The sequence below is a fragment of the Neofelis nebulosa genome, chromosome 1 (genome assembly GCF_028018385.1).
Source record: "Neofelis nebulosa isolate mNeoNeb1 chromosome 1, mNeoNeb1.pri, whole genome shotgun sequence".
Classification (NCBI taxonomy): Eukaryota; Metazoa; Chordata; class Mammalia; order Carnivora; family Felidae; genus Neofelis; species Neofelis nebulosa.
Window position 1 is genome coordinate 44027172 of NC_080782.1, and position 26200 is coordinate 44053371.

Consider the following 26200-nt stretch of genomic DNA (forward strand, 5'->3'; position numbering starts at 1 on the left):
GCGTTCCCGACCCGCCGCCGCTCCCCACCTGCCCGCGCCCTCCACCTGCCCGCACCCCTCCCAGGAGCCTCGCGGGAGGCACAGGTCAGCAATGACTGGGCGTTTATTGCTCGTCCCCGCGTCCCTGCAGCCCTCAGGAAGGGGAATCCCTCGAAGCGATCCCCTCTCCGGCCTCAATCCACTCACCGCGCGGCGGAGGCTTCCTGTAGCGGACTGGGAGACGGACGCGCGGTCGCGACGCGGAGCTCGCAGGGTGGGAGCCCGTTAGCCGAGCAGGAGCAGCAGCGCGGGGCGGGCCGGGAGGACAGCGGGCGGCTGCTCCCCCGCAGGACACGTGGCGCGCGAAGGCCAATCGGGCTCGCCCCGCCTCCTCTCCCCCAGTCCCACCCCCCAAGTTCATTCGCTCCTGGAATCTTAGAATGTCACCAGCCCGGAGCGGCCCAGCCCCACAGCCCGGAGAACCTACGTCAGTGCTCAGACCCCCGCAAAGACCTAGAGAAAGTAGGGGGATTTGGCCAAGGCCACTCAAGGCCAGAAGTCAGGGCTTCCGATTCCCTGAGCTGGACATTTCTCCCCCAAATTGCTACTACTTGCCAAAACTTTGCTGAGAAACCGAACATTGAGACTTGACAAAATTGAGGCCATGCACTTTATCTGCCTGGTCAGATTACATTCCTCAGTAGCCCCATTATACCCGTGACATTACTTACCCACTTTTCGGAGGAGAGCCCAGAGACGTCCAGGTCTTTGACCAACGTGGCACAGCTGGTAAGTTGTGGAGCTGGGATTTGAACCCGGCTACAGAGACTCCAGAGGGACACTTATTAGAACTTGACTCTGGGGAGTGCATAGTTCACAGGAAAGGCAAAAAGACCAGCTGTTAAAATCCAGGACTGTGTGGAAAATTCTAGAACATAAAAAACAATAAACTATTTGAGAATACAGAGGAAATTAAGAATGTTGTTCCCCCAGGATATTTGTAAAGACTTCCTGGAGGAGGTGGTCCTACAATAAAGTTCAGTAGTATCTCCCATCCCCCACACATCTGCCTCAGTGTGGCGCCTGGGTAGCTCAGTCAGTTATGCGTCAGACTTCAGCTCAGGTCATGATCCCACAGTTCGTGGGTTCGAGCCCCATGTGGACAGCTCAGAGTCTGGAGCCTGCTTCGGATTCTGTGTCTCCCTCTCTCTCTGCCCCTCTCCTGCTCACACTCTGTCTCTCTCTCAAAAATACGTGAACATTAAAAAATATTTTTTAAAAAGAAAAAAATGTTCTGCTTGGGTGAAAAGATGGACAGATGGCAACCCTGGGCTCCCCACTCACCTGCTGAGTTTGCATGGACAAGACATGTAACTGCTTTAAATATCAATTTGTTCATCCAAAAGATAGGGATGACCAAAAGCTTTTTCCAATGGTTGTCCTCAATCTGTCACCAGTTCAGAGTCCTCTAAGAATTCTACAAGGAGACCTGGGTGGAAAGTATGTCCTTCCATCTATTTGTAGGCACCAAGGGCAGGCTGCTCCAAGATGGGCCACTGTGGCATAAAGATTATTTTGAGTTAAAAGCAATCCACACCCAGCAGATTCAAGGAAAGCTCTCCACCTCCCCCTCAACTGCCTAAATTTACACTGGGAAGAGCCTGTACCAAGAAGAGAGCTTTTAATAAGACATTCCGATTAGCCTAAGAAACTTATCTTCATAACAGGCTCATATAAGTGTTGCATAGCTGCAGTGCCTTTGGGATTTCCATGTTTATGTGGATTCCTTATGTATGAAACTGAATTTGATTTTTTCCCGTTAATCTGTCTCATGTCAATTTGATTCTTAGTCTAGCTAGAAGGATCTTGAAGGGCAGAGGATGTTTTTCCTCCCCAACATATTCGTTCCCCCAACAACATTTATTGAGTACCTGCTGCATGCCAGGTACTGAGCTGGGAGATGGAAGGGAGCAAATAGGAAGTGGGGGCCCTGACCTGCCCTCATGGAGCATCCACTCTCACAGAAGACAAACAGTTAGGTCATTGTTACAAAGAAGTTTGGACACTTGTGATCTGTAAACTATAAAATACAATGCTGGCCCACAGCAGATGGACCCAACCTAGGCATCCAGGTGAGAGTGATGTTGACCAGAAAGATGAATAGAATCCAGTGGGAGACTAAGAAGAAATTAAAATAATTACCTTATAATGAGATCTGTTAAAAATAAAACCACAGGCCCAACATGGTGTCATTGAGGCTAAAGTCACAAACCATGGCTTGGGGATTAATACCTAATCCGTTTCAACCTCCCCCAGAAATGTAGGCTTCACCGGTCAGTCAGGAATTTTTCAATCAGTGCCAATGAATCTGCCACGGAGACCCCCCAAAGAAAGATGCGATGATCTACAGGATAAGACCCCTTGCTTTTCTCCCTAAGGAAAAGCCACCTTGCCTGGAACACCCCTTTTCTTTTGCTAATAACTTTCTTGCTCACCCTCCTTCTATAAAAACCTTCCATTTTGTACAACTCTTCCAGGCTCCCCTCTGCCTCCTACGTGGGACATTGCCCAATTCATGAATCATTTAATGAAGCCAACTGGATCTTCAAATATACCTGGCTGGATTTTGTTTTTGTTTTAACAGATCTTCTAGTAGATGAGGCAATACCTTCTTAGACAGATTATAAAGGGGCTGGCCCCAGAGTGGAGGTTGGGGTTCCTCAAGCATCATAAATAGTAGCTGCCGTTCACTGAGCATTTTCGGTGAGCCGGGAAGTGTTGTAAGAGCTTTACTTGTGATGTTACATTTCATCTCCCCAATTCATTAGTAAATCCTCATTCAGCACCTGCTATGGGCCAAGTACTATTTTCAGAGCTTTATCAGCAAACAAAATGAAGATCTCTGCCCTCCTGGCCTCTGCGTTCCAGCAGAGGGGAGACAGATACGCGATAAGCAGACATGACAGTATCTTAGCGGGTGACAAGTGCTGTGGACAAAAAGAAGGAAAAGCAGGTGAAGGTTCCCAGGATAACAGGAAGTTGCAGTATTCTGTACGGTATTCGGCAGGGGCCAAACAGCGTGAACGACAGCGTGGAAGAGGTAAGGAAGGTAGCCAAGCTGTAGGAAGAGTGTCTTCGGGCAGAGGAAACAGCTGGAGCAAGTGCTTGGAGGCAACAGTAGGCCTGGAATGTTCCAGGAACAGCAAGGAGGCCAGTGTGGCTGGAGTGGAGGGAGGGGGAGGGGGAGTATCAGGAGAGCAGAGATAAGGAGGGACCCAATGAAATGGGGGTGAGGAGGGGGCTTGTGGGCCCTTGTAAGGACTTCACCTTTTACTCTGAGGCATTTGGGGAGCTGTTGCAAGGTGTGGAACAGAGGAGGGACAGGACGTTTATTTTCTTCTTTCTGCGGAGGTAAAATTCACATAACATAAAATCAGCCATTTTAAAGGGAACCATTTAGTGACATTGAGTACCTGACCTTCACATTGTTGTGCAACCACCCACTTTGCGTGGTTTCAAGCCGGTTTCATCCCCCTAAAAGAAAACCCTGTTAAACAATCTCCAGTGTCCCCTCCCCCAACCCTTGGAAACCACCAGTTTGCTTTCTGCCTCTATGGATTTGCCTATTATGAGTGGGTCATACAAACGGAATGGTATTATGTGTGGCCTTTAGTGTCCGGCTTCTTTCACTTAGCATAATCGTATTAGGGTTCTCCAGAGAAACAGAACCAACAGGGTATATAGAAATAGATATATATAGGAGGAGGTTTATTACAGGAATTGGCTCAGGCAGTTATGGAAACTGACAAGTCCCATAAACTGCCGGCTGCAAACTGGAGAACCAGAAAAGCCAGGGGTGTGATTTAGTTAGAGTCTGCAGGCCTGAGAATGGGGGTGGGGTGGAGGGGTGGTCTGAGGGCAGGAAAAGATAGACGTCCCAACCCAAGAAGAGAGCTGCAGGGCTCCTGGGTGGCTCAGTTGGTTCGGCATCCAACTCCTGATTTGGGCTCTGGTCGTCCTCTCCCGGTTCCTGAGTTCGAGCCCTGCATCAGGCTCTGGGCAAAGTACACAGAGCCTGCTTGGGGTGCTCTCTGCCCCTCCTCTGCTCTCTCTCTCTCTCTCCCAAAAATAAATAAACTTACGAGAGAGAGAGAGCTGCATTTGCCTTTTCTTTGCCATTTGTCATTTGTTCCATTCGCCCCTCGATGGACTGCGTGATGCCCGACCAGACCACATTGGTGAGGGCAGTTCCTTACTCAGTATACTGTACCAAATGCTAATCTCTCAGTGACTCATATGCTAACCATCACAGACACACCCAGAAGTGATGTTTTATCAGCTCTCCAGGTATCCCTTAGCCCAGTCAAGTTGACATGTAAAACTAACCATCACAATAATGGCCTCGAGGTTCCTAAATGCTGCAACATGTAGCCCCACTTCATTCTTTTTATGGCTGAATAGTATTTGATTGTGTGGATATATCACACTTTGCTTATCCTTTCATCAGCTGATGGGCATTTAGCTTTTTTCCTCTTTTTGACCATTGTGAGTAGTGCTGCTATAAACATTTGTGTACCAACCCTTGTTTGAGTACTTGTTTTTAGTCCTCTTATGTATTTACTAAGAGTGGAATTGCTAGTCCGTATGGTAATTCTATATTTAACTGTTTGAGGAACTGCTGAGCTGTTTCCACAGAAGCTGCACCGCTTTATATCCCCACCAGCAATGCACAAGCGTTTTCCATGTCCTTGACAACCCTCGTTATTTTCTGGTTTTTATTTTTTGTTTAATGCCGTCCTGGTCAGTGTGAAATGGTATCTTGTGGTTTTATTTTCTCTTTTTGTAGCTGAAGTGTAGCTGAGTTGTTTTTTTCCTTCTTTTTTTGGTATCTCGTGATTTTGATTTGCATTTCTCTAATGACTAATGATGCTGAACATCTTTTCGTGTGCTGATTGGCCATTTGTACACACATCCTCTTTGAAGAGATGTCTATTCATGTCCTTCGTCCGTTTTAATTTTTTTTTCCTTTGCCTGTCTTTAAATTGGGTTGTCTTTTTGCTGGTCAGTTGTAAGAGCTCTTTATATATTCTGGAGTTGATATATTTCTGTGTCAAGGATACTGAATACTAATGGGGGGCAAGAGTAGGCACTGGGGATCTGTTAGGAGGCTTTTGTAGTAATCTGAGTGAGAAATGCTAGTGGCTCAGCCAAAATGGCATAGAGTTGGTGAGAAGTGGTTAGAGACTGGATATATTTCAAGGTGGAGTTAACATGATTTCCTGAAGGATTGGATATAAGGTGACAGAAAAAAAGAGTCAGGAATGATTTCAAGGATCTTGGCCTGAGCCACTGGAAGGATGGAGTTACTCTGAACTCTGATGAACAAAATTGCAGGAGGAGAAATTTGGAGAGTGAAAGTGGGAAAAAAGATCGACTTCAAGTCTGTGACCAGTTTCGTAAGATTTCTATTAGACATCCAAGAGGCAATGTCTAAGAGCCATTTGGATAGACAAATCTGGCATTCAAGAAACAGGTCGGGCTGGGGATACAAATTTGAAAGTTACAGGCATATAAATACTGTTCAAGGCCAGAGAAAGCAATGAGCTCATCAAAGGGGAAGAGAACCAAGGGTCACTCCTACATTAAGAATCAGAAAGAGGAGAAGGACCCAGCAAAGGCACCTGGGAAAGAGCTCACAGTGAGGTGCAAGGAAACCCGAGGGGGTGTGGTGTTTTGGAAACCAAGTGAATGAAAGGGCTTCAAGGAGGAGGGAGTGGTCAGTTGTGCCAAAGGCTACTCTTAGGTCTAGTAGGACAAGACCCAAGAATCCATCACTGTATTTAGTATTATGAAGGTCAACTTTTCCCGTGGAGAGCAGATTCCGTAGAGTGTTGGGGACAAGGGTCTTAGAGGAACAGGCTTAGCATAACAAGTGCAAACTACTTATTCCAGGAGTTTTGTCACAAAGGCCAGCAAAGGAAATGGGGCATCCCTGGTGGGGGATGAGGATCAAAAGGAGAGTTTTGGATTGTTTTTTGTTTAGGATTGGTGAAATCACAGCATATTTGTGAGCTGATGGGAATGACCAGATAGAGGGTGAAGAAATGGAAGAGAGAGGGGAGCGATATTTGGAGTGAGAATAGTATCTAGTATACAAGTGGAGGGGCTCTTAGTATCCTTAATTTGGGGTAAAGATTACTGAAGTTCAGAGAAAATACAGCATTTGCCCAAAGTCAGCCCAGATGACTGAGGCAGGATTGAAAGCCTGGTCCCCTTGACTGCCTGGGCCCAGGGCCTTATTCCCTGAGCTGCAGAAACAAGGCTAATATACTGCTCATTTTCTTCGACGGGTCATCTTATTTCTAGGAATCAGTCCTAAGAAAAATAATTTGAATTACAGAGGAAGCTTTTTAGGTCCCACACCATATTTTTTAAACACAGAAAGGAAACAACATAAACATCCAGGGGCTGTGGAGGAAGCAAGTAAGCATATGTCACACACTGTCACTGACTGGTGGGAACAAAGCCTGGAAGGAGGCAAATATGGGAAGGAAACACACTGACATGACTTCATCTTTTTGGTTCTGTTCCAAGCCCCTTCCTACATGGAGTGGCCCTTCCAAAATGTTTGTGAGAGAGAAAGACAGTGTGGTGTGGAGGTGTGGGCAGAACAATGCACTGGGATTTCAGACCGTCTTCCCCCTCTCTCTGGGCTGTAGTTTCTCTGATTTCGGGAGAAAAGTTCAAAATCTCTGGGCGGCCCTCTGGAGAGCTGCAAGTGGGTAGATACTGCCACCTGCTGGCCTGTCCCAGTTCTGCCGGCCTCCATCAGGAGAGTGTGCCCAAAGATGGGTCTCACTTTTAAGTTTAGTTAAAGGAAGGAGTCCCGGGGCAGGGGAACTGTTCATATGAACACCAGAAAAACCCTCTTCCCCTACGAGAAAGGCCTATATCAGTGTCCGGTATTCCCCCGAAAGACTTGGGGATTGCCCCTCTGTGTGGGGAAGAACACAAGGACTTTCTAACCACTTGGCACAAAACAGATTATTTTTGGCTATAGGTCTCAGGGATGCAAGGACACTTAGTTTGGGGCAGAGGTCACTTAGCGGGTGGAGAGATAGAGAAATAGAGTGCAAACAAAAAATAGGCTTAAAAGTCACAGAATCACTTTTCTCATGATTTTTATTGTTTCTCTTGGAAAAATATTAGGCGTTCATTATGGATAGTTCATCAAAAGATAGATAGTTCATCAAAAGATGAAAATAATTTAAAGCCATAATCCTATAATCCAAAGACAGCCTACATTAACACTATGATTAATATCATTCTTTTATTACATAACAACATCAACAGCAATAATAATAATAATAGCAACATTTATGGATCACTTATGTGCCACTCATGTATACTTTCATTTGTTAAAACCTGGAACTTACTGTGAATATTATTTTATCTCTGATATACCTTAATTTGTTATGAACAATATTTTATGTGATTAAATATTCTTCAAAACATTTAAAGTAACTATATCAAATTCCATTATATGGTAATAGTATAAGTTATTTATCTAATCGCCTGTTGTCAGACATTTAGGTTGATTCTGAATTTTTCAGCATGGCTCCGAGATTGTTTCCTAAAACTTGAATTCCAGGTAAAAGAGTAATGAATATTTTTTGAGGCTCCTCATCTTTCCAAATGGCCTCCATTGAGAGAGATCCAACCACGCTCTCACTCACAAGGTAGAAGAGACACCATTGAACCTTAGGATCCTTACATTTATTTCATAAGTCACAAAGCATGTTTGCATGCATTATCTCTCCACCGTTGAGGTAGGCAGGGCAGGCACTAGAAGGTCCTCTAAGAGGCGTGGAACCTGGGACCTATGGAGGCTCCATCACTTAGCTGCCAAAACATAGCTATTTAGTGCCTGACCTCAGACGGGAACTAAGTTTCCTAATGTCATACTGTCGCTTGGATCCCATAAACGAACTCACTTCTTTTAGGCTTAACAGCACATTTAGGTCTTCAGAAGGCTTCTTTGACATGAGAGTGTATTACAGATCTTCCAGGAAGTTTATCACCCCACAGCAAGCTCAAGCCAAGAGAGTACTTTTACTCCTAAGGGCAAAGTTACAGGAAAGCTGGGGTCACTGGGAAGAGGCTTGAAAACAGCTGTAATTAGAAAAAAAGCTGTGTAGTACCGTGCATTAGAGCACAGTCTTTAAATTAAAACGCAAATAAGCAAAAACGCCCTAGGGTTCTTACCGCATTCTAGCTGAGTGACCATTAACCATTTTTATTCCCCCTGAGATTCTGTTTTCTTAGTTATAATGTAACTAAGAAACTATTAATATAATATTGATATATTATATTAATATAATATAACAATTATACTATATATACTATATATATAATATAATATAATATAATATAATATAATATAATATTAATATAATATAACTATTAAGGTAATAATATAATATTTATAATATAAATTTTATAGTATATACTATAAAATATATACTTCACAAGTTTGGTGTTGGATATAAATCGCTTAGCAGCAATTAGCACATAGTAATGAGAGTAAATGTAAACATTGTTGCTATTATTATTATTATTATTATTATTATTATTATTTACTAAATGTATGGAGTCCTAATCTATTAATAATAAGAAGTGAGCGTTCTGGCTGGCTTCTATGACTGCACTCTTTAGTTTTGTTCTGTTACTATCTGTACAATAGGAGAGAGAAGGTGATGCAAGTAAATTATCTCTTAAGATTCCCTTTGTTCTTGGGGTGCCTGGGTGGCTCCGTCGGATAAGCGTGTGACTTCAGCTCAGGTCATGATCTCACGGTTCGTGGGTTTGAGCCCCATGTCGGGCTCTGTGCTGACAGCTCAGAGCCTGGATCCTGCTTCTGATTCTGTGTCTCCCTCCCTCTCTCTCTCTCTCTGCCTCTCTCCTGCTCATACTCTCTCTCTCTCTCTCTCTCAAAAAGAAATAAACATTAAAAAAATTGAAAAAAAAAAAGATTCCCTTTGTTCTTCTATGTGAAGATTCTGAGTCTTTAACACTGAATTCTAAGGTTCCATTTACTGTTGAAGAATCTGTAAGTATTTGTTTCAGGATTCTGTGAGGTTAAGATTCTGTGACTCTGAGATTCTCTTTCTAGGATTCCATGATTCCGTGACTCACTCGAAATTCTATTGAAACATTCCATTTCCATGGAATGAAGGCTCTTCTTGTAAGCCTGGAGGCCTACTAATAGAAGCTCATTATTCTTGTGGATTTTCCTTAAAATAGCACTTCTTCAGAAATTCCTTCCTAATCCTTTCTCCAGAGCACTTTTCTATTTATTTATTTATTTATTTATTTATTTATTTATTTATTTATTTTTATTTGTTTATTTTAGAGAGAGAGAACACGAGCAGGGGAGGGACAGAGGGAGAGATGGTGCAATGATCTTAAGCAGGCTCCGTGCTCAGCTCAGAACCCTAAGCGGGTCTCGATCCCACCACCCTGGGATCATGACCTGAGCCAAAATCAAGAGTCAGATGCACAGTCAAGGTTCAGCCAACTGAACCACCCAGGCACCCCCTCCAGTGCACTTTATACACCCCTCCCCATTATCTCTCCTAGGATCCTACTTTCCCATCACAACACTGTCCTAACTGGTGGTTAGATCATTATTTGTGTGATTTTGGCTAATATCTGTCTCCATTGCTTGTTAAAGTAGATTCTCAGTAAATATTTGATGGATGAAACAGATGAATGAATGAATAAATACTGCAATTCAGAGCTTCTGTGAGTGCCAATTCCCCAAAGCCTACTATTCCAGAATCTCCCCACCTCCCATCCCCAGCCCACCGGTGGGCTGACACACAGGAAGAGAATGACCTTTCTGTGATGTTGTCTGGCATGTTTGCACAGCGCCCCCTCTGCTCCCCACTCCTCCTTATTTGCCCCTTTGGGCCCTTGGGTTAAAGAGAAGGCTGTCTCTGCTTCTGAAACCAGGCTGGAGCAGCTCATTTATTCATTCAGCAGGTGTTTGTCTAGTGCCCACAAAGTACCAGGCACTGTGCTAGGGGACTGGAATAAGGGCTGAGCGGTCCCAGCTTTCACAGAGCTCACGCCCTACAGAGTGGGAGCCAGACATTCATGATGCAATCACACAAATTCCCATGAATAACAACCTGTGTTAAGTGCTGTGGAACAGAGGGGAATGGGGTGCTCCAAGAGCGTCTGGTAGCCAGCAGTCCAAACCCAGGATGTTGGGTTCCAGTCCGCCATGAGTGTTCTCTAGGGCCTTGGGCTGGGCTGCACGGACACTCTGTGAGATCTCTCCCCTGGGGAACAATCAGTGAGAACTTGGGTTCAAAGTGGTGGTGCCCTGCCCTGCTCCCAGCACCTCCCTTGAGAGTACTCTGCCCACGTGGCTGGAAGCTACACCATCACTTCTCAGAGCGCTTCCACTCCTTGAAGGACTCGGTCACTGAAAAGAGGAGGTTAAGGCTCTGCAAGGCCAGAGCTCTAAGTGTCCAACACCTTCCTTAAACGGATGGGGAAACTGAGGCCCAAAGAGAAGAGGCTGATCAAGGTCATACAGCAAGTGGCAAGGTGAGAATGGGGCCCCAAGCGCCCGGGCTCTCCATTCTCTGCTGCTTCCCACCCATCACACTATGTTCCAAGAATGCCCATTGAGTTTGTACAGGGGGAATCCTGTTTCAACCAGAAGCCAGGAGGCTTTCCACCTGCTTCCAACCAGTAATTAGCAGGTACACAAAACTTCAGCAAGAGGCTTACGGCTACATTTGGAGGGACTTGCCTGGTGGTGTTTACTTAGTCACAAACATGGATGAGTGAGAGTACATCCGGTCATGTGCCTGCATTGCATACCATTCTTTCATTTTTTTTTTTTAAACGTTTATTTATTTTTGAGACAGAGAGAGACAAAGCATGAACGGGGGAGGGTCAGAGAGAGGGAGACACAGAATCCGAAATAGGCTCCAGGCTCTGAGCTGTCGCACAGAGCCCGACACAGGGCTCGAACTCACGGACCGCGAGATCATGACCTGAGCCGAAGTCGGACACTCAACCGACTGAGCCACCCAGGCGCCCCACCATTCTTTCATTTAACAAGCATTTTCTTCAAGGAAATGTAGCTATTTGAGCCTTGAAGGGCTAGTTCTTGCTCTTTGTAGCATTGTTTCCAATAGCAAAAATGGAACCAGGTTACATGTCCTCTCCTAAGGGAATAATAAACAGTAGAGCCAAGCCATAGAATATTAAGTAGCGCTTTAAAAAGCATAAAGGTAGGTCCATATAGGGGGCCACGGAACACTGTTGAGTTCAGAAAAAAGCAAGTTTAAGAAAACTATTTGCGGTGTAAAACCATCTACAGAAAAACAAATTCACAAAACAATCCTTTGTTTCCCTGTGGATACACATATGCTTATGTCAATGCAGAAAAAGATCTAGAACACACACCCAGGCAGTAACTCCTGAGGAAAGCGGGGGGGGGGGGGGGGGGGGGAGTGGGAAGGAGGGTCAAAGGGAACTTAAGCTTCATGTGGAATATTTTTTGAGAATGAATCTTATTTACATTTTATTTAGTTCAGAAAATTATTTTTTTAATGTTTATTAATTTTTGAGAGAGAGAGAGAGAGAGGCAGAGTGCGAGCCGGGGAGGGGCAGAGAGAGAGGGAGACACAGAATCTGAAACAGGCTCCAGGCTCTGAGCTGTCAGCACAGACAGAGCCTGACGCGGGGCTCGAACCCACGGACCGTGAGATCATGACCTGAGCTGAAGTCGGACGCACAACCGACTAAGCCATCCAGACGCCCCCAGAAAATTATTTTTTATAAATACCAACCTTTAGAGCAAGAGTTGACCAACGTTTTCTGCAACGGGCCAGACGGTAAATATTTTGGGCTCTGTGGGTCACGCGTCTCTGTACACAGCTGGGTGGTGGTGTAAAAGCAGCCTCAGACAGTACGTACCGGAGTGAGTGTGGCCGTTTTCCAATGCTGCTTGATTCACGGACACTGAAATTTGACTTTTATATCATTTTCATGTATCGCCAAATATGGATTTTCAGCCATTTAAAAATGAGAAGTGCCTACTTTGGCTGTGTGCACACTTGAAACTGGGACTCGTGAAGGGTTCCATATGTATATTGTTTTCAATGTGAAGCCATTCTTTGCTCAGGGCTGTGGAGAAGTGGGCTGCAGCCCACGGCTTTGGTCCTGCCAGCCCCTGCTTTAGGTCTGGTTCAGGCCTCACCCCCTCCTTGCCACACTCACCTGCTGTGTCCTCAAGTAGTCCTGTCCTTCAGGCCCTGTCATGACCCTTCTGTGACCTTCAGCGGCCCCTCCCAGCTCTCCCCGTCTGCCCTTGAGGACACTCCCCTCCTGGCTGCACAATTGTTTTTTTCCTGAGCAGGGCTCTGAATAGCTCCATTCACCTTGGCGGGGGGAACCCAGAGAAAGGAATTTTGTTTGGAGTCCTAGAGAAGCCAGGACTTTGATTTACCATTGAAATCAGTCCCCCTCCCTTCTCCCCCCGCCCCCGCCTCCCCCCGCCGCCCCCATCCCTCGTCCCTGGCCACTTCCCTGCTCACACAGCCCCAGCAGTCCCTCTCCTGCAGTCTCTGTGCCACATCACCTTGGCTCTAGTTCTCTGCACAATGGTCTCCCGAGCCTGCTGCTGGCTGTCCTGGTGCCTGCTCATCTGTGTCATTTCAGGTATGGACATCAATCTCGAATCTTTTTATTCCCCGGGGGTCCTGAGACCCCCCTCCTTGTCTCTGCCTTTCCCAGGAGTACCCTGTTCACAGCATGGTGGGGACAGGGACAGTGAGCACTGGAACCCCTACTTGGACTGTCTGTGCCGCCTCGGCAGGGTCTCCTCTCTGAGCTCAGCTCCCCCATCTGCACAATGACAAGGATGGACTGCGTGATCTTGCAAACCCCTTCCACACCCCTGTGTATTACATGACCTAAGGTACGGGAAACAATCTGCACAGCTCCCGGGTGCCCGCTACTTTTCAGCTCAGATCGTTGTCATCCCCTCCAGGTCCCGAGATGAGACTTGACATCTTCACGACTTTTCCTGGGTGACTTGTTGGCTTGGTAAACCCAGAAGCTGCAAAGCTAAGGATGTCTAGATGGCTCCCAGAGAGCCACTTCCCCCACAGCCCAGCGGTGCTCATGCTGGGAGGTGGAGCCTCTCCTGAGGAAGATGTGTTTGCAGCACCCTCCCGGAGGTCCTTTGGGGCCCTGATTCTGCCAGCACAGCCCCAGCTGGGGGGGGGGGGGGCACTCTAACCCAGCCCATGGTTGGATTTCAACTCCAGATCATCCAGATCAAATAGGATGCCAGACACAGAACCCAGAGATACCTCCAGCCGGCTGCTCTAACGACAGGCCTATCAATGAGGGCGATCAGAGAACCAGCAGGTACCCCACACCCTCTCTTATCCTGCCCTCTGATTGGCTTGCTTCTGCTTCCTGGAAGGACTCTATCTATGGAAGTCTGGCTTTGAAAGCCTTGGCTTTACATTTGCATTTGAAAAAGTTTACTATTTGTGGTAGGCAGAAAAACAGCCTCCGGAGATGTCTCCGTCCTTATCCCCAGAACCTTACAAGGCAAAGAGGCATTTAAGGCTGGAAATGGAATCAAGGTTGCGAATCAATTGACCTTAACATAGGGAAGTGGTCCTGATTATGCATTCATTCAGGTGGCCCAATGTAATCCCAAGGGGCGCCTGGGTGGCTCAGTCGGTTAAGCGGTTAAGCGTCCGACTTCGGCTCAGGTCTCGATCTCTCAGTTCATGAGTTCGAGCCCCGCGTCGGGCTCTGTGCTGACAGCTCAGAGCCTGGAGCCTGCTTCACATTCTGTGTCTCCCCTCTCTCTCTGCCCCTTCTCTGCTCATGCTGTGTGTCTCTCTCTGTCTCAAAAATAAATAAATATTAAAAAAAAAATTAAAAAAAAAAAGCCTCCTTGAAAGTACAGGAGGGGCTCAGAGGAAGAGGCAGGGCCACGCTGCTGGCCTTCCACGCTGGCTCGAGGAAGATTCCATCCAATAGTGCTGGCTTTGAAGATGGATAAATGGGGCCATAAGCCAAGGAATCTGGGCAGCCTCTAGAAGCCAGAAAAGGCAAGGAAACAGATTTTCTAAGAGTCTGCAGGATTGCATCCTGCAGACACCTTGATTTTAGCCAGCGAGACCCACTTTAGACTTCTGACCTTCAGAATCGTAAGACGATAGATAAATTGATGGGTTTTTTAAAAAATGTTTATTTATTTTTGAGAGAGAGAGATCAGGCTAGGAGGAGAGAGACAGACAGACAGACAGAGGATCCGAAGTGGGTTCTGTGCTGACAGCAGACCGCCTGATGCAGGGCTCGAACTCACAAACCATGAGATCATGATCTGAGCTGAAGTCTGAGGCTTAACCAACTGAGGCCACCCAGTCTGAGGCCACCCAGGTGCCCCTAAATTTGTGCTGTTTTAAACTACTAAGTCTGTGGTAATTTGTTACAGGGACAATAGGAAATGATACACTATTCTTGACAACAGCAATTTATTGAGCTTCTGTTATAAGCCAGGCACTGCACTCAGTGTTTCACATATATTATCTCATTTAATATGATAACAGTCCTGCAAGGCGGTGTTTTTGTTCCCATTTCCTAAATGAAGAAAATGGGGCTCAGAGAAATTATATGACTTGGCCAAGGTCACATAGCTAGCTTGTAGTAGAGCAAAGATTCAAAGCCTAGCTCTAAACCTCTGGCTCTAAAGTCCATCTTCTATGAACTCACCCAGGCTCCCCACCCCTTGTCTGGAGTGGCCTAGATAACTCCTTAGAGAATCTTTGTTTTAGATGCCAGACTGCAGTGTTCTAGGTCACCTCATTAATATACTGAGCCTAGCTGTTCTCTCTGAGGCTTAGTTTCTCAACCTGTAAAAAGGGGATGATAATGCTTGCTGGGGACACTTTTTGGGCTATAGCAAGGATTAAACCAGACAGTGACTTGGAAAAATTGTCTGTGAACTAAGTGCTCTCCCGTGTAAGAAATTCAGAATAAACCTACTGCCAAACTAGCACAACTTCCCCAAACCATTGCAGTACTCTATCCCTCCAGGGCCAGGCAAGGCCCCCAGGATAGATGTCCCCACCAGGGAGACCTTTTACATCGTTGTGAAATAATAGAAAATAAATATATTGATCTCCGCCCCTAGTTCCTGACACAGGGCTCCTAAAACCTTTGCAATTTCCTAAGTGGTAAGAACACTAAGAACATGTTTTGTTCTAATATTTGCCCTTGACCCTGGTTCCTGACACAGAGTTCCTAAATCTCTTCCTAAATCTGGGTGATAGGAGTGGCTTTTGTTCTAATGAGGTGACTGCCGGTGGACTCCTGGAGAGCTTCAGGGAGGGGGCTGGACACCAGAAAGATCTAGCCATGAATAGAAGCTTGGAACTTTCAAGGGCCACCTCGCATCCCCCAGAAGGGGGAGAGAGAGGGTCTGGAAACTGAGGTGATGATGGATCGTGCCTCTGTGATGGAGCCTCCATAAAAACCCCCAAAGGGTGGGGTTTGGAGAGCCTCCGGGTTGCCGAACACGTGGAGGCTCTGGGAGACTGGTGCGCTGGGAGGGGCCATGGAAGCTCCACGCCTCCTCCCGCACCCCTTGGCCTACGGACCCCTTCCACCTGGATGTTCATCTCTACCCTTTGTCATCCCCTTGTATAAGAAACCAGTAAACATAAGTGTTCCCTGAGTTCTGTGAACCATTGTAGCAAATTATCAAACCCCCAAGGGGGTCGAGGGCACCCTGACTTATAGCTGGTCGGTCAGAAGCACGAGTGACAACCTGGGACTTGAGATTGGCATCCGAAGTGGGGGAAAGGGCAGTCTTGGGGACCTTAAGCTGGGGGGTCTGATGCTCTTTCCAGGCAAATAGTGTTAGACCTGACTTAAGTCGTGCAATACCCAGATGGTGTCTCGGAGAACTGCTTGGTGTGGAAACCCCCTCCCCCAATCTGGTGTCAGAAGTCTTGTGAGTGTGGTAGTTGTGTGAGCGTAAATGACACACACACAAGAGATGTGTAGTTTTTTCTTAACAGTTGTGAAAAACAGAGGACTCAGGTTTAAAGGTGGTGGTTTGGTTTCTTTCTTTATCTTGTCTTGTTTTTACCCATTGGTACCTGTGTGTGTTGATGATGGTGGTTTGGGGCCATTAAAAAAAAAAAAAAAAAAAAAAAAGACAGGGGCGCCTGGGTGGCGCAGTCGGTTAAGCGTCCGACTTCAGCCAGGTCACGATCTTGCGGTCCGTGAGTTCGAGCCCCGCGTCAGGCTCTGGGCTGAGGGCTCGGAGCCTGGAGCCTGTTTCCGATTCTGTGTCTCCCTCTCTCTCTGCCCCTCCCCCGTTCATGCTCTGTCTCTCTCTGTCCCAAAAATAAATTAAAAAAAAAAAAAAATGTTTAAAAAAAAAAAAAAAAAGACAATCGCTAAACTCCATTGGGATCTTCTCTGTTGCTGCTGTCCAAACATTATATCCACCGCTTGCCCCTGTCCCCTGCTCCCCCATGATGGATGGGGTAGCCTGAGGCTTTTGGAACTGGTGAAATAACCCATCATGTGGGAGTTTTTAAAAGCTTATTTATTTATTTTGAGAGAAAGAGAGAGAGAGAGCACGAGCGGGTAAGTAGACTCTGAACTGTCAGCACAGAGCCTGATGCGGGGCTCAAACTCACAAACTGTGGGATCATGACCTGAGTGGAAATCAAGAGTTGGACGCTTACCCGGCTGAGCCGCCCAGGCGCCCCTGACCATGATGGTTTAAGAAGAGGTGTGTGATGTGTGTCAGACTGGAAGCAAGAAGACCGGTTGGGTTCCTACATCAGCAGACTAGATGAGGTCTGACCAGGATTTGGACGGGGTGGTGACAGCAGTGGGCACGACGAGAGATTGTGTCTGGAAACTATCAGGACGGAGAGTAAAGAGCCTCAGAACTTGGTACGAATTGCACAGCCCTCTCTGTGTGAAGAGACAGTTGGGCGCTGGGGTAGTAGGCAGGCACAGGACATGACTGCTTCCTCTTCCACAGGGAAGAAAAGTTAGATCAGTGGTAAGAGCTGAAGATAGTGGGTCTGAAAGGTCTTTTTAGCAGGGACAGCCATTCAGCCCTAAGATATGCTGCCGGGGGTGCCTGGGTGGCTTAGTCGGTCAAGAGTTCGTTCGATTTCAGCTCAGGTCATGGTCTCGTGGTGCGTGAGTTCGCGCCCCACGTCGGACTCTGTGCTGACAGCTCAGAGCCTGGAATCTGCTTCAGATTCTGTGTCTCCCCCTCTCTCTGCCCCTCCCCTGCTCATGCTCTGTCTCTCTCTGTCTCTCAATAATAAATAAATGTTAAGGGGGAGTGGGAGGGAGGGGAAAGTGGGTGATGGGCATTGAGGAGGGCACCTGTTGGGATGAGCACTGGGTGCTGTATGGAAACCAATTTGACAATAAATTTCATATTAAAAAAAATTTTTTTTAAAAAGATATGCTGCCGGTGAAGGTACCATGGGTTCTGGAGCCAGACTGACCTGGGTCAGAGTTACAGGTCTCCCACTCCTTGGCACAGTACCGGGAGAAAGTGAGCTTCTGTGAGCCCCAAAGTCCTCATCTGTAAAATGAGAATAATACTTTGCAGTCATTAAGAGGATGAAATAAAAAATATATATATAGACAGGGACAGGTACGATCCCAAAAACACTGCAGGCACCATCAATGGTAGCTCTGGAGTGGCCTACATAACTCCCTAGGGAATCTTTGTTTTTAGATGCCAGACTGCATTTATTTATTTATTATTTAATAATGTTAACTACTCAGCTCCCCATCAGTAGACATACCTAAGTGCGGATTAAGTGACCTCTTTTGGAGCATGCTCTAGAAGGGTTTGAAATATTGGTGGCCACTTAGATAAGAAAGTGTGTGAGTTCCTCTCCATGGCCCCCCCATCCCCCGCAGTTCCATTTTGAAGGAACTCATTCTAAGGAAGCAATCTAATCAAAGGTGTGTAAGATGATTATTGCAGAACTATTTTGGCTGAGAATGCAGAAAACCCCAAATGCCCAGCAATGAAGAAATGAATCATCATACATCCCTACCATGAAATACCAAGCAATGGAATATTTTAGTATACATGTTTATTGACATGGAATGATAATCACAACATATTACTAAGTGAAAATGTAGGTTATTAAAAATATGTGTTATCCTGTTCCATTTTATTTTTTGACCATTTCTTCAAAATATGTGCATTAAAAATGGAAAATTGGAAAAATATGCTTTAAATACTCATGGTGGTTATCTCTGGATGGTAAGTTTTGGGGCAAATTTAACCCTTTTTCTCAGGTTTGTCTGTATTTTATCATAGAGTGAGGATTACCTTTGTAGTAGTAATAAGCATAAAGGGTAACAGAGCTCTGAGGTTCTATCAACTGCTGGGGTGAGGAGAGGACCCCATTTGTGATGAACAGTGAAAGCTGGTGACCCCAAACCCATCCTGTCTCTCCACAGCTGAAGTCCAGGAGCATGGCAGAACTCCCAAGGCTCAGAAAAAGAGAGGCTTCAAAGCAGCCAGCCCTGGAGAGGTGAAGCCCCCAGGAGCCCCAGGTGGGAAAAAACCCGAAGCAGACCTCAGCCAGAAGACCCTGCAGATGGAGGCTGCAGCCCCAAGCCTCCCAGCCTCCTCCATTCTGACGCTGGTGTTAGGGAGGGGCCGCTTCCAGAAGGTGGGGGACTCTCTTAGCCTGCGGGCTGGGGATCCCCTGGAGCTTCGCTGCCGGGGGAAGGTGGTCCACTGGAGGGTGCCTGTATACCTGGAAGAGGAGGGCAAGGAACGCCTGAGGTATGCAATGGAGTAGCTCCTCTGACTACAGGCATCTGAAAGAAACAGTGAGATGGGCTCACGAGACCCACCAGTTGCGGAGCGGTTTAACAGAATGAGAGCCATGGCTTCCCACAATCCGGGATGTCAATTCTGGGGGCAGCAAATGGTGCCTGCAGGGAGAAAGGTGGCAGTAGTACGGGGGACAGGCTGTCTGACCTATCTGTGCCGGAATGTTGGGCTGAGATGCCCTTATGTCAGGGATGCCGTCATAGGGGAGGCAGAAATGAAGGCAGAGTTGACCCCACCAGCATCGCTCACCCCAGGTCCAGAAGCAAATCAGGCAGAGGCTGGGACATAAAAGGGTTCAGGAGATTTGTCCACCTTTTCTCAATTCAGCCTCCTAGGGTGAGATTTCCTGGAACCCTGCCTCCTTTAGGGGGTAGAGTCGCTTAGAGGGCATTTACTGGCCTGAAGAGCGAGACACAGGGAAGGAGCCAAGGACAACAAAGGAGTTTGGGGGATGCCGTTTGCGATGCCATTTGCGATGCAAGGACAAGGTCTGTGAGGGGTAGATGGACCAATCAGAAGATGTGCATGAGGCCAGAGAGACAGGCGAGCAATCAGCAAACCCTTACAGCCTAAGTGGGGAAGGGAGAAGACTGGGTGGGCCATGTGATGAAAGCTGGGGAGGGGGACTCTCAGACGACTCCATGCTGCTCGCTAGGTGTCCCAGGCCATCCCCGTCTCCTGCCTGCCTCACCCTGGCCCAGCCCCACACCTGTCTTTCAGAATCAAGCACTTCAGCCGTCACAGCCAGCTGCAGCTGGTCAACTCCACGGGCGCGGACACGGGGGAATACAGCTGCTGGGCTCAGCACTGCCAGGATGGCGAGGGCGCAGAAGGCGAGGCCCGCCAGGGAAAGACCTTCATCTTCTTCACAGGTGCCCCGGAGTCAGGTCTCCAAGAACGTCAGTCAAAATGACAAAGCTGGAGCTAGCAGGCTGGTCTTCAGCTGTCAGTCTTAGAAGCCCTTACCAGAGAGGAAAAAGCACCCCAGGGCAGGAATGGGCAGGGAAAGAGGGATTTTAAGTCCCCGAGACAGACCTCATGTTCATGGGCGGTGGTAGAGCATCAGGAAACAACGAATCTGTGCCAAGCTCATTCGTCTCTCTTCCTCCTTCCTTCCCAGACCCAGAGGAGCTCTTTGTCCCCACCGAGGATTATTATAAGGTGGTGCAGTTGCACAGCCATCAACCAGTCCTGCTTCCCTGCCAGGTGACCAACCCTCTGGCCCACGTGACACTGCATCGGGAGTTCCCCCCGGAGGAAGTCCCAGTGGATGGGATAGACATCTCCTTTGACGTGAAGAAGGGCTTCACCATCCACCGGCCCCGAGCTTCCTTGGCTGGAGCCCTCTTCTGCTTGGCCAGCCTGGGTGGCTTGAGACAAATTTCTACCAAGTACATGCTGATCTACATCAAGTGTGCGTGGGCCTAGGGCTGGGGTGGGTGGGGCGAGGGAGGATATGGGGAGAGATACCTCTTAGGGACTTCAGATTTGAGTTCTGTGGATCACGGAACGCTGACCAACCAACCAGCATTCAACAACACCCCACGTAGTCAACCATCTTGTCCAGACAGGCAGCCAGTCAGCCAGCCATTGGTTGACACTGCATCAGTGCAGGCTTTCTGTCCATCCACTCATTCTCAATCATGTCACACTATCCCATCCATCCATCTGCCCTCAAGCCAACCATTCCATTCATCCATCCTCCATTAGATCACCGGTTCCATCATCTACCATCCCCTGTCAATTCAAGCACCCCAACCATTCCCCTCTGGGACCTTACTCATTCCACCCATTCATTTCATTCAATGGTTCCAACGATCAGTTCAACATGTTTGTTCCCATTTCTCTCCCATCTTCTCCATGGCAGACCCGTCATCCTCCCCCAAACCCACCATCCAAGCTTCAGCAACATCAGTCCAACTGGGAGAGAACTTCAGTGTGACCTGCACGGCTCTGGGTGAGCCAGACATTGCTGTGGACTTTATCTGGGAATATCCAGGGCAGAAGGTAAGCCGAGGGTAAGAGGAGGCTGTGTGTGTGTGCGTGTGTGTGTGTGTGTGTGCGTGTGTGTGTGCGTGCTGACGGTGTGTTGGGCAGGAGCATGGGGGTGAGGAATTAGGAGGAGGGTCAGGAGCGATCATGACAGAGTGGAACCACTGCTTGACTGAGATTCAGAGGAACCTGACACTGCTTCTCTGCGTGACCTTGGGCAAGTCACTTCCCTTTCCTGGGCCACAGTTTCCTCATTTGTTAAACAGAGCTACTTCTCAGGCTACTGTATAAAATTCGTTCCTTTGTTAATTTATCCAACAATTACGGAGCACCCACCACAGGCCAGACACTGTGCTAAGTGCTGAGACCACAAGGATGAGGCGAAAAGAGATATGGCTTCTGCTGTCTGCAAGCTTACAGTGGCAAATGAACACGGTCATCAAGAGAATACTAAGTGCTACCCTGAGGATACGACAGGACGGATGTGATAGCACCTTAAGATAGAGTCAAGGAGTCTTCTCTGAGGTGACATTTGAGTTGAGACCAGACTGGCCCAAATCTCATGAGAACAGAGCCGAGGCAAGTGCTCAGTCCCTGTGGCCAGTGTGTGTATAATAAGAGATGAACAAAATGCATTAGCAACTGTCTCCTGGGCATCTGCCGTGGGCCAGACCTTCCTAAGGGGTTGTTGGAGAGGTGACAGTGATGTTCCTTCCTCTCAGAGAACTTAGCCCCACAGCCCGCAAACATCTGGAGAGCACCTGGGTCAAAGAGCAGATCCACCAGCACTGAAAACTTCAGGAATTCTTAAAAGGCCTTCCTGGAAGAGTGGGATTTGACATGAGCCTCGGAGGGTGGGCTGGACCCAGCAAAGACAAGGTGAAGGTGAGCTCCCCAGAGGCCTTAGGAGGGAATGAATGGGGGATAATCCTCCCATTTGTCAAAAATGGAAACTGAGACCCAGCAAGCGGTAAAGAACACACTCATGGTTGGGAGACATGGCTTCGCTGTGCTAGCATTTCCCCAAACATGTTCCTTGGAATGGTAGCATACCAGAAAGTCCAGCCCCAACCTCCCAAAAAAGTGCTTTTAGGAAAACACTGCCTCTAATAACCATCACCTGCCTCGGAGATTCAAAACTCACATGCACATGTGACAGACTCAGTGGCCGGAGTCTCCCCAGTTTAATTTTACTTGACTCAGTGTTTCTCAAACAATTTTCATAATAGAACCCCACCTCCCCTTCTCTGGGGAGGCAGCACCCATTAACAACCCCACAAAACCAGAGTGCCGCAAAACCCACACCGCGGGGTGCTGCTCCCAGCCAAGTCACTTCCTGTATCTCCTTGAGTAGGAGAGGAGACCCCAGCTTCTCCCCAGGGACTTGAGAAGCCCACATTTCCCACAAAGAGCCTGGCCTTTCAGGTGTTCCGATATATGTGTGTGACATTGGGCGAGTCACTGTCCCTTTCCCTGAAGGGACACAGTACCTCTTACTTGCCTGCTGGTGCCTAAGTCAGAGATGACACCTGGGGTAGCTGATGGACAGTTATGTTTTGTCCCTGCAGCTGGGCCGACCCCCCTACGTCAGCGAGTGGGCCAGTGTCGTTCGCCAAGAGGGCCAGGTACAGCAGGAGGCAGGGAGTACCCTGCATGTGGAAGAGGCCCGGGCTGGGGACTCTGGCATCTACACCTGCAGGGCTACCAACCTTCAGGGCACGGGGACTGCCACCACCCACGTCCGTGTAACCAGAAGCTCTCATGTGTCCCCTGCCCCTTCCTAGCTCTGTCCCTGGCTGCAGGCATCCTGGTGTGGAGCAGCGGGCAGAAACAGGGGTAGGTAACTGTGTGAACCTTGGTGTTGTTATGCCAAGCCGTTGTCCCCTGCAGAGCAGAAAGAGCCTTTGCACTGACCCCTGAGACTCTGCCCACCCATGACCTCTTCTAATGGCCAGCCATCACTCCAACATCGGGTCCCACTCCAAGGCTGGGCAAAGCTAGGGCCAGTGGGGTACCAGAAGTCCAGGAGGGAGTACAGAGTCACTGATGAGTCACCCAAGCCCAGACCATACTCCTCAATGATTCCTGCCACTGGCAAAGGTCCTCAGAGAGGAGCTACCTCCTCCCTGTTCCAGGAAAACACTGGGGCCAGATAAACACAATACCATTGTTTCCACGGCTTGTCTGCCCCAGTGTGAGGCCATGACCGCGGTTTATCTCCTTGCATCCACCATAGGTTACTTGAGGGAAACCCTGCTCCCCATGACCTGCCCCTTCTCCAGCCCGGCCCCTCTCAATTAAAACCATGCTCTCTAAAGTGCATTCTGCAGCCTGAAGTGCTTAGGCTGGGGTAGAAAATTGGTCACAGGAGTTTAGAAAATGCTGGACACTGCTTCCTTCTTGGAAATTTGTAGTGCACATTACCATATTAAAGGTTCTGAGAAGTCCTGCACTTTGCAGATCTGTTTAACTGGACTGAATCTAGAGTTTCTCAAATTACTTGGCCATCGATTCTTTTCTTGGTCATGCCTATTAATGTGCAATGAATGAGTGTATCCCAGACAAGCTTTGGGAAAAGTTGCATGAAGAACTATGTGTGCACTTCTCTCCAGAGCTGTTCCCAAGGCTCCCAGATAGATAACTTGTTTTCCTATGGCTGGAGAAACAGCTCAGCACTCCTCTAGCCCTACTAGGGGAGAAATGGAGAAACAGTCGCATCTGAACTCCCAGAACTACACATGGCTAAAGACCAGACCATATCTAGGGGAATAAAGAAGGCAGTCTGGGATCTAGGATGATGGAGGAAACCTCCGTTCTACTGGATTGTCTTTTCTTACTTGCTGGCCTGGGGCCTGGGGCTATTGCTGAGGGATCTCAGGCAAGGCCCTCTGGCTCCTGTGATCTGTTTGCTCTGCTGCTGAAGAGGGATAAGAACCGGCTTCAAGGATCTTAGGCAGATGAGAGGAGGAAAGTGTAGCTGAGAGCACTGAGTTAAAATGCTCTGTGCAGGGGAGGGGTTATCATGATGGCATCCAGATGACCTGAAGCTTCCTGAGAAGAACAGTAAACCCACAGACGGTCTGGGCTGGACAGGCATGCTGAGGTTGGTTACTCTAGCTGCCCCTCTGCATGGATGGGGAAGCTGAGGGCCACATTCCGGGGTCCTGGCGCCTGGCATTAGGGGTGGTAGAAGGAGTCAAGATAGGGAGGAGTAAGAGAGGGACCGGAAGTGAGTGGGGCAGGTAGAGGTCAGAGGAGAAAGACTAAGTCGCACATCTGATCCTTTCAGAGCCTGGGGAGAAAAACAAGCACAACACACGAAGAGCTGGATGACAGAGGAGGTCCTAGTCCTTGTTTTGGGGGCCCCACTCCCCACTTTGGTTTCCTTGTCGGTATAGGGATGAGGTCCCAGCTCTGTGTGTACCCGGGTGTCACTGAGACTGAGGGACCAGGAAGGCTGAGGAGTTGCTCTGGCTTAACCCCTGAGCTGAGCAAGACTTCGGGACCGGGAGCAGTTGCCTGCCCCACACCATACCCAGCCCCAGCCCCAAGGGCCTCCAGTGACCCCCTTACCAGCGGCCCGCCTTTCCCTGTTGATTCCCAGGGTGTGGGCCACTTCCTTTCCAGTCCCCCAGCCCCTGGTCTGAGCCTCGCACCATCCTAGAATGGGGCACTGTAGTCACTCAAGTATCATTCGCTGGGTTCCCCTGGCTGTTTTAGAGGAGAGGTAACCTGAGGCTGAGGGAGGTCCCGACCAGAGGTGGGAACATCTCGGGGAGGGGGGGAGCTGACAAGTCAGGACCAGTGGGTTGTCACTTCTTCGTCAGATGGCCTCAGTGGCACTGGCTGCCCCTGGGAAAAGCTCGGGACTTCCCTGATTTGGACGGAAAGAACTGGGAGGGATGGAAGGACTCCTCTTTGCTTGTTTCCTGGGCCAACTCAGGGGAAGGTGCTTCTAGGGCCTCAAAGCCCGGTGGGTGATCCTGCACGGCCCAAGCCCTCAGGGCTCCCTGGGCTCGTACCCTGGCTGCCCATCTCGCTCCTGCCCTCCGCCCCTCCTGGGCATGGAACGAGAGGCCCCCGCTGTCTTCTCTGGTAAATCCTCAAGAGGGCGCTGTGACCACAGGCGTCCTGGCCCTGCGTCCTAGCTGGAGAGGAAGGAGACCTCGGTGGGGGTGACAGAGGCCAGAGGGAAGGCGGGGGAGGCGTCGGCCCCGAGGACCCGGTACAGCAGCTCCTCCTTCTCCTGCTGGAGCTGTCGCCGCAACTGGCACTCCTTCTCCAGGGCCTCGCGGGCGAGAAGCAGGTCCTCCGAGAGCTGCCTGTGGATGGAGATGGGCCGACGTCGCCAGGGGGAAGCAGCCCGACAGCGGCCGCACAGACCAACCCATTCCTCTGGGAGGCCTTCCTCGGCTGGGCCGCCAGCCCGCTCCAGGGCCCCCACCGCCCTGTCGTCCTGTCGTCTGCCTGTGTGCAGGAGGCCATTCATTCGATTGGCTGACAGTGGAGCCCGGCCCTCCCAGGCAGAGAGCTCCGGGTTCAGATCCGCCCCACTAGTTAGCTGTGTAACCTTGGACAAGTTATTTACTCTTGACAAATTTCAGCGTCCTCATGGGTACAATGGGACTGATCATAGGAGGACCCAGCTCTTCGAGTAATTATGACGATTAGGTGAGACCATATGTAAAGTATTCAACGAATTATGTCTGACCCATGAGGCAGGCTCTCATTTACTAAGCCTTTCGAACGAGTTCATTCATTCATTCATGTACATTCATTCATTCATTAGGTCACCTCAGCTAGAAATTTCCTGTCCCCTCTTCCTGTATTGGGGTTTGCCGTGGAGCCTGCTCAGCCAGGATGGGGACAGATACCAGTCAGGGCACTGAGACAGGTTTCTAGGCAGAGCTGGGTCCCTTGGGATTCTTGACTCCCATTTTCTTGACATTCCCCAGAAAGGCCTGGGCCTACCTGCCAATGCATTCCCCAGGCTTCTCAGAGACCCTCCTAAGTAGAGATTTTGGCCAAAAGGGTGGGGGTGGGAGGAGAGGAGGCAGGGAGGCAGCTACCTTGACATAACCATCTGGTTGCGGCCCCGGACATGGAGCTCCTCATTCTCCTGCTGCAGAGTGGTGATTTTTTCCTCCAACATCAGATTTTTTTCTTTCTGCAACACATCAGAAGGAGCTCAGAAAGCCACCCGACTCACATGGCACAGTGTGTTTCGTCACCTCCCTGTGGTCACTGAAAACACCGACTCATTCTGGACTAGAT

General features: G+C 48.7%; 3 protein-coding genes across 4 annotated transcripts in view; 1 reads left to right on the forward strand and 2 right to left on the reverse strand.

Annotated features, from left to right (window-relative positions):
• The window catches only part of ANXA6 (annexin A6), a 48975-nt gene extending 48632 nt beyond the window's left edge, over positions 1-343 (reverse strand). For both annotated transcript variants that reach the window (XM_058720488.1, XM_058720479.1), the window contains exon 1: positions 187-343. The gene's annotated coding sequence lies outside the window, so the exon portion shown is untranslated. The remainder of the gene's footprint in view (positions 1-186) is intronic.
• A 12241-nt stretch (positions 344-12584) lies between these two features.
• Positions 12585-23396, forward strand: LOC131506688 (platelet-derived growth factor receptor-like protein). The gene is made up of 6 exons (XM_058720573.1): positions 12585-12723; positions 18553-18883; positions 19655-19806; positions 20055-20348; positions 20802-20941; positions 22495-23396. The coding sequence occupies exons 1-6, from the start codon at positions 12666-12668 to the stop codon at positions 22708-22710; spliced, it is 1191 nt and encodes a 396-aa protein (XP_058576556.1). The 5' UTR covers positions 12585-12665; the 3' UTR covers positions 22711-23396.
• The window catches only part of CCDC69 (coiled-coil domain containing 69), a 34196-nt gene continuing 30091 nt past the window's right edge, over positions 22096-26200 (reverse strand). Inside the window, exons 8-9 of the mRNA XM_058720544.1 lie at positions 25996-26093; positions 22096-25248 (exon numbers count right to left, since the gene is read on the reverse strand). Of these exons, the coding sequence (XP_058576527.1) occupies positions 25071-25248; positions 25996-26093 (276 nt within the window). The 3' untranslated portion in view covers positions 22096-25070. The remainder of the gene's footprint in view (positions 25249-25995; positions 26094-26200) is intronic.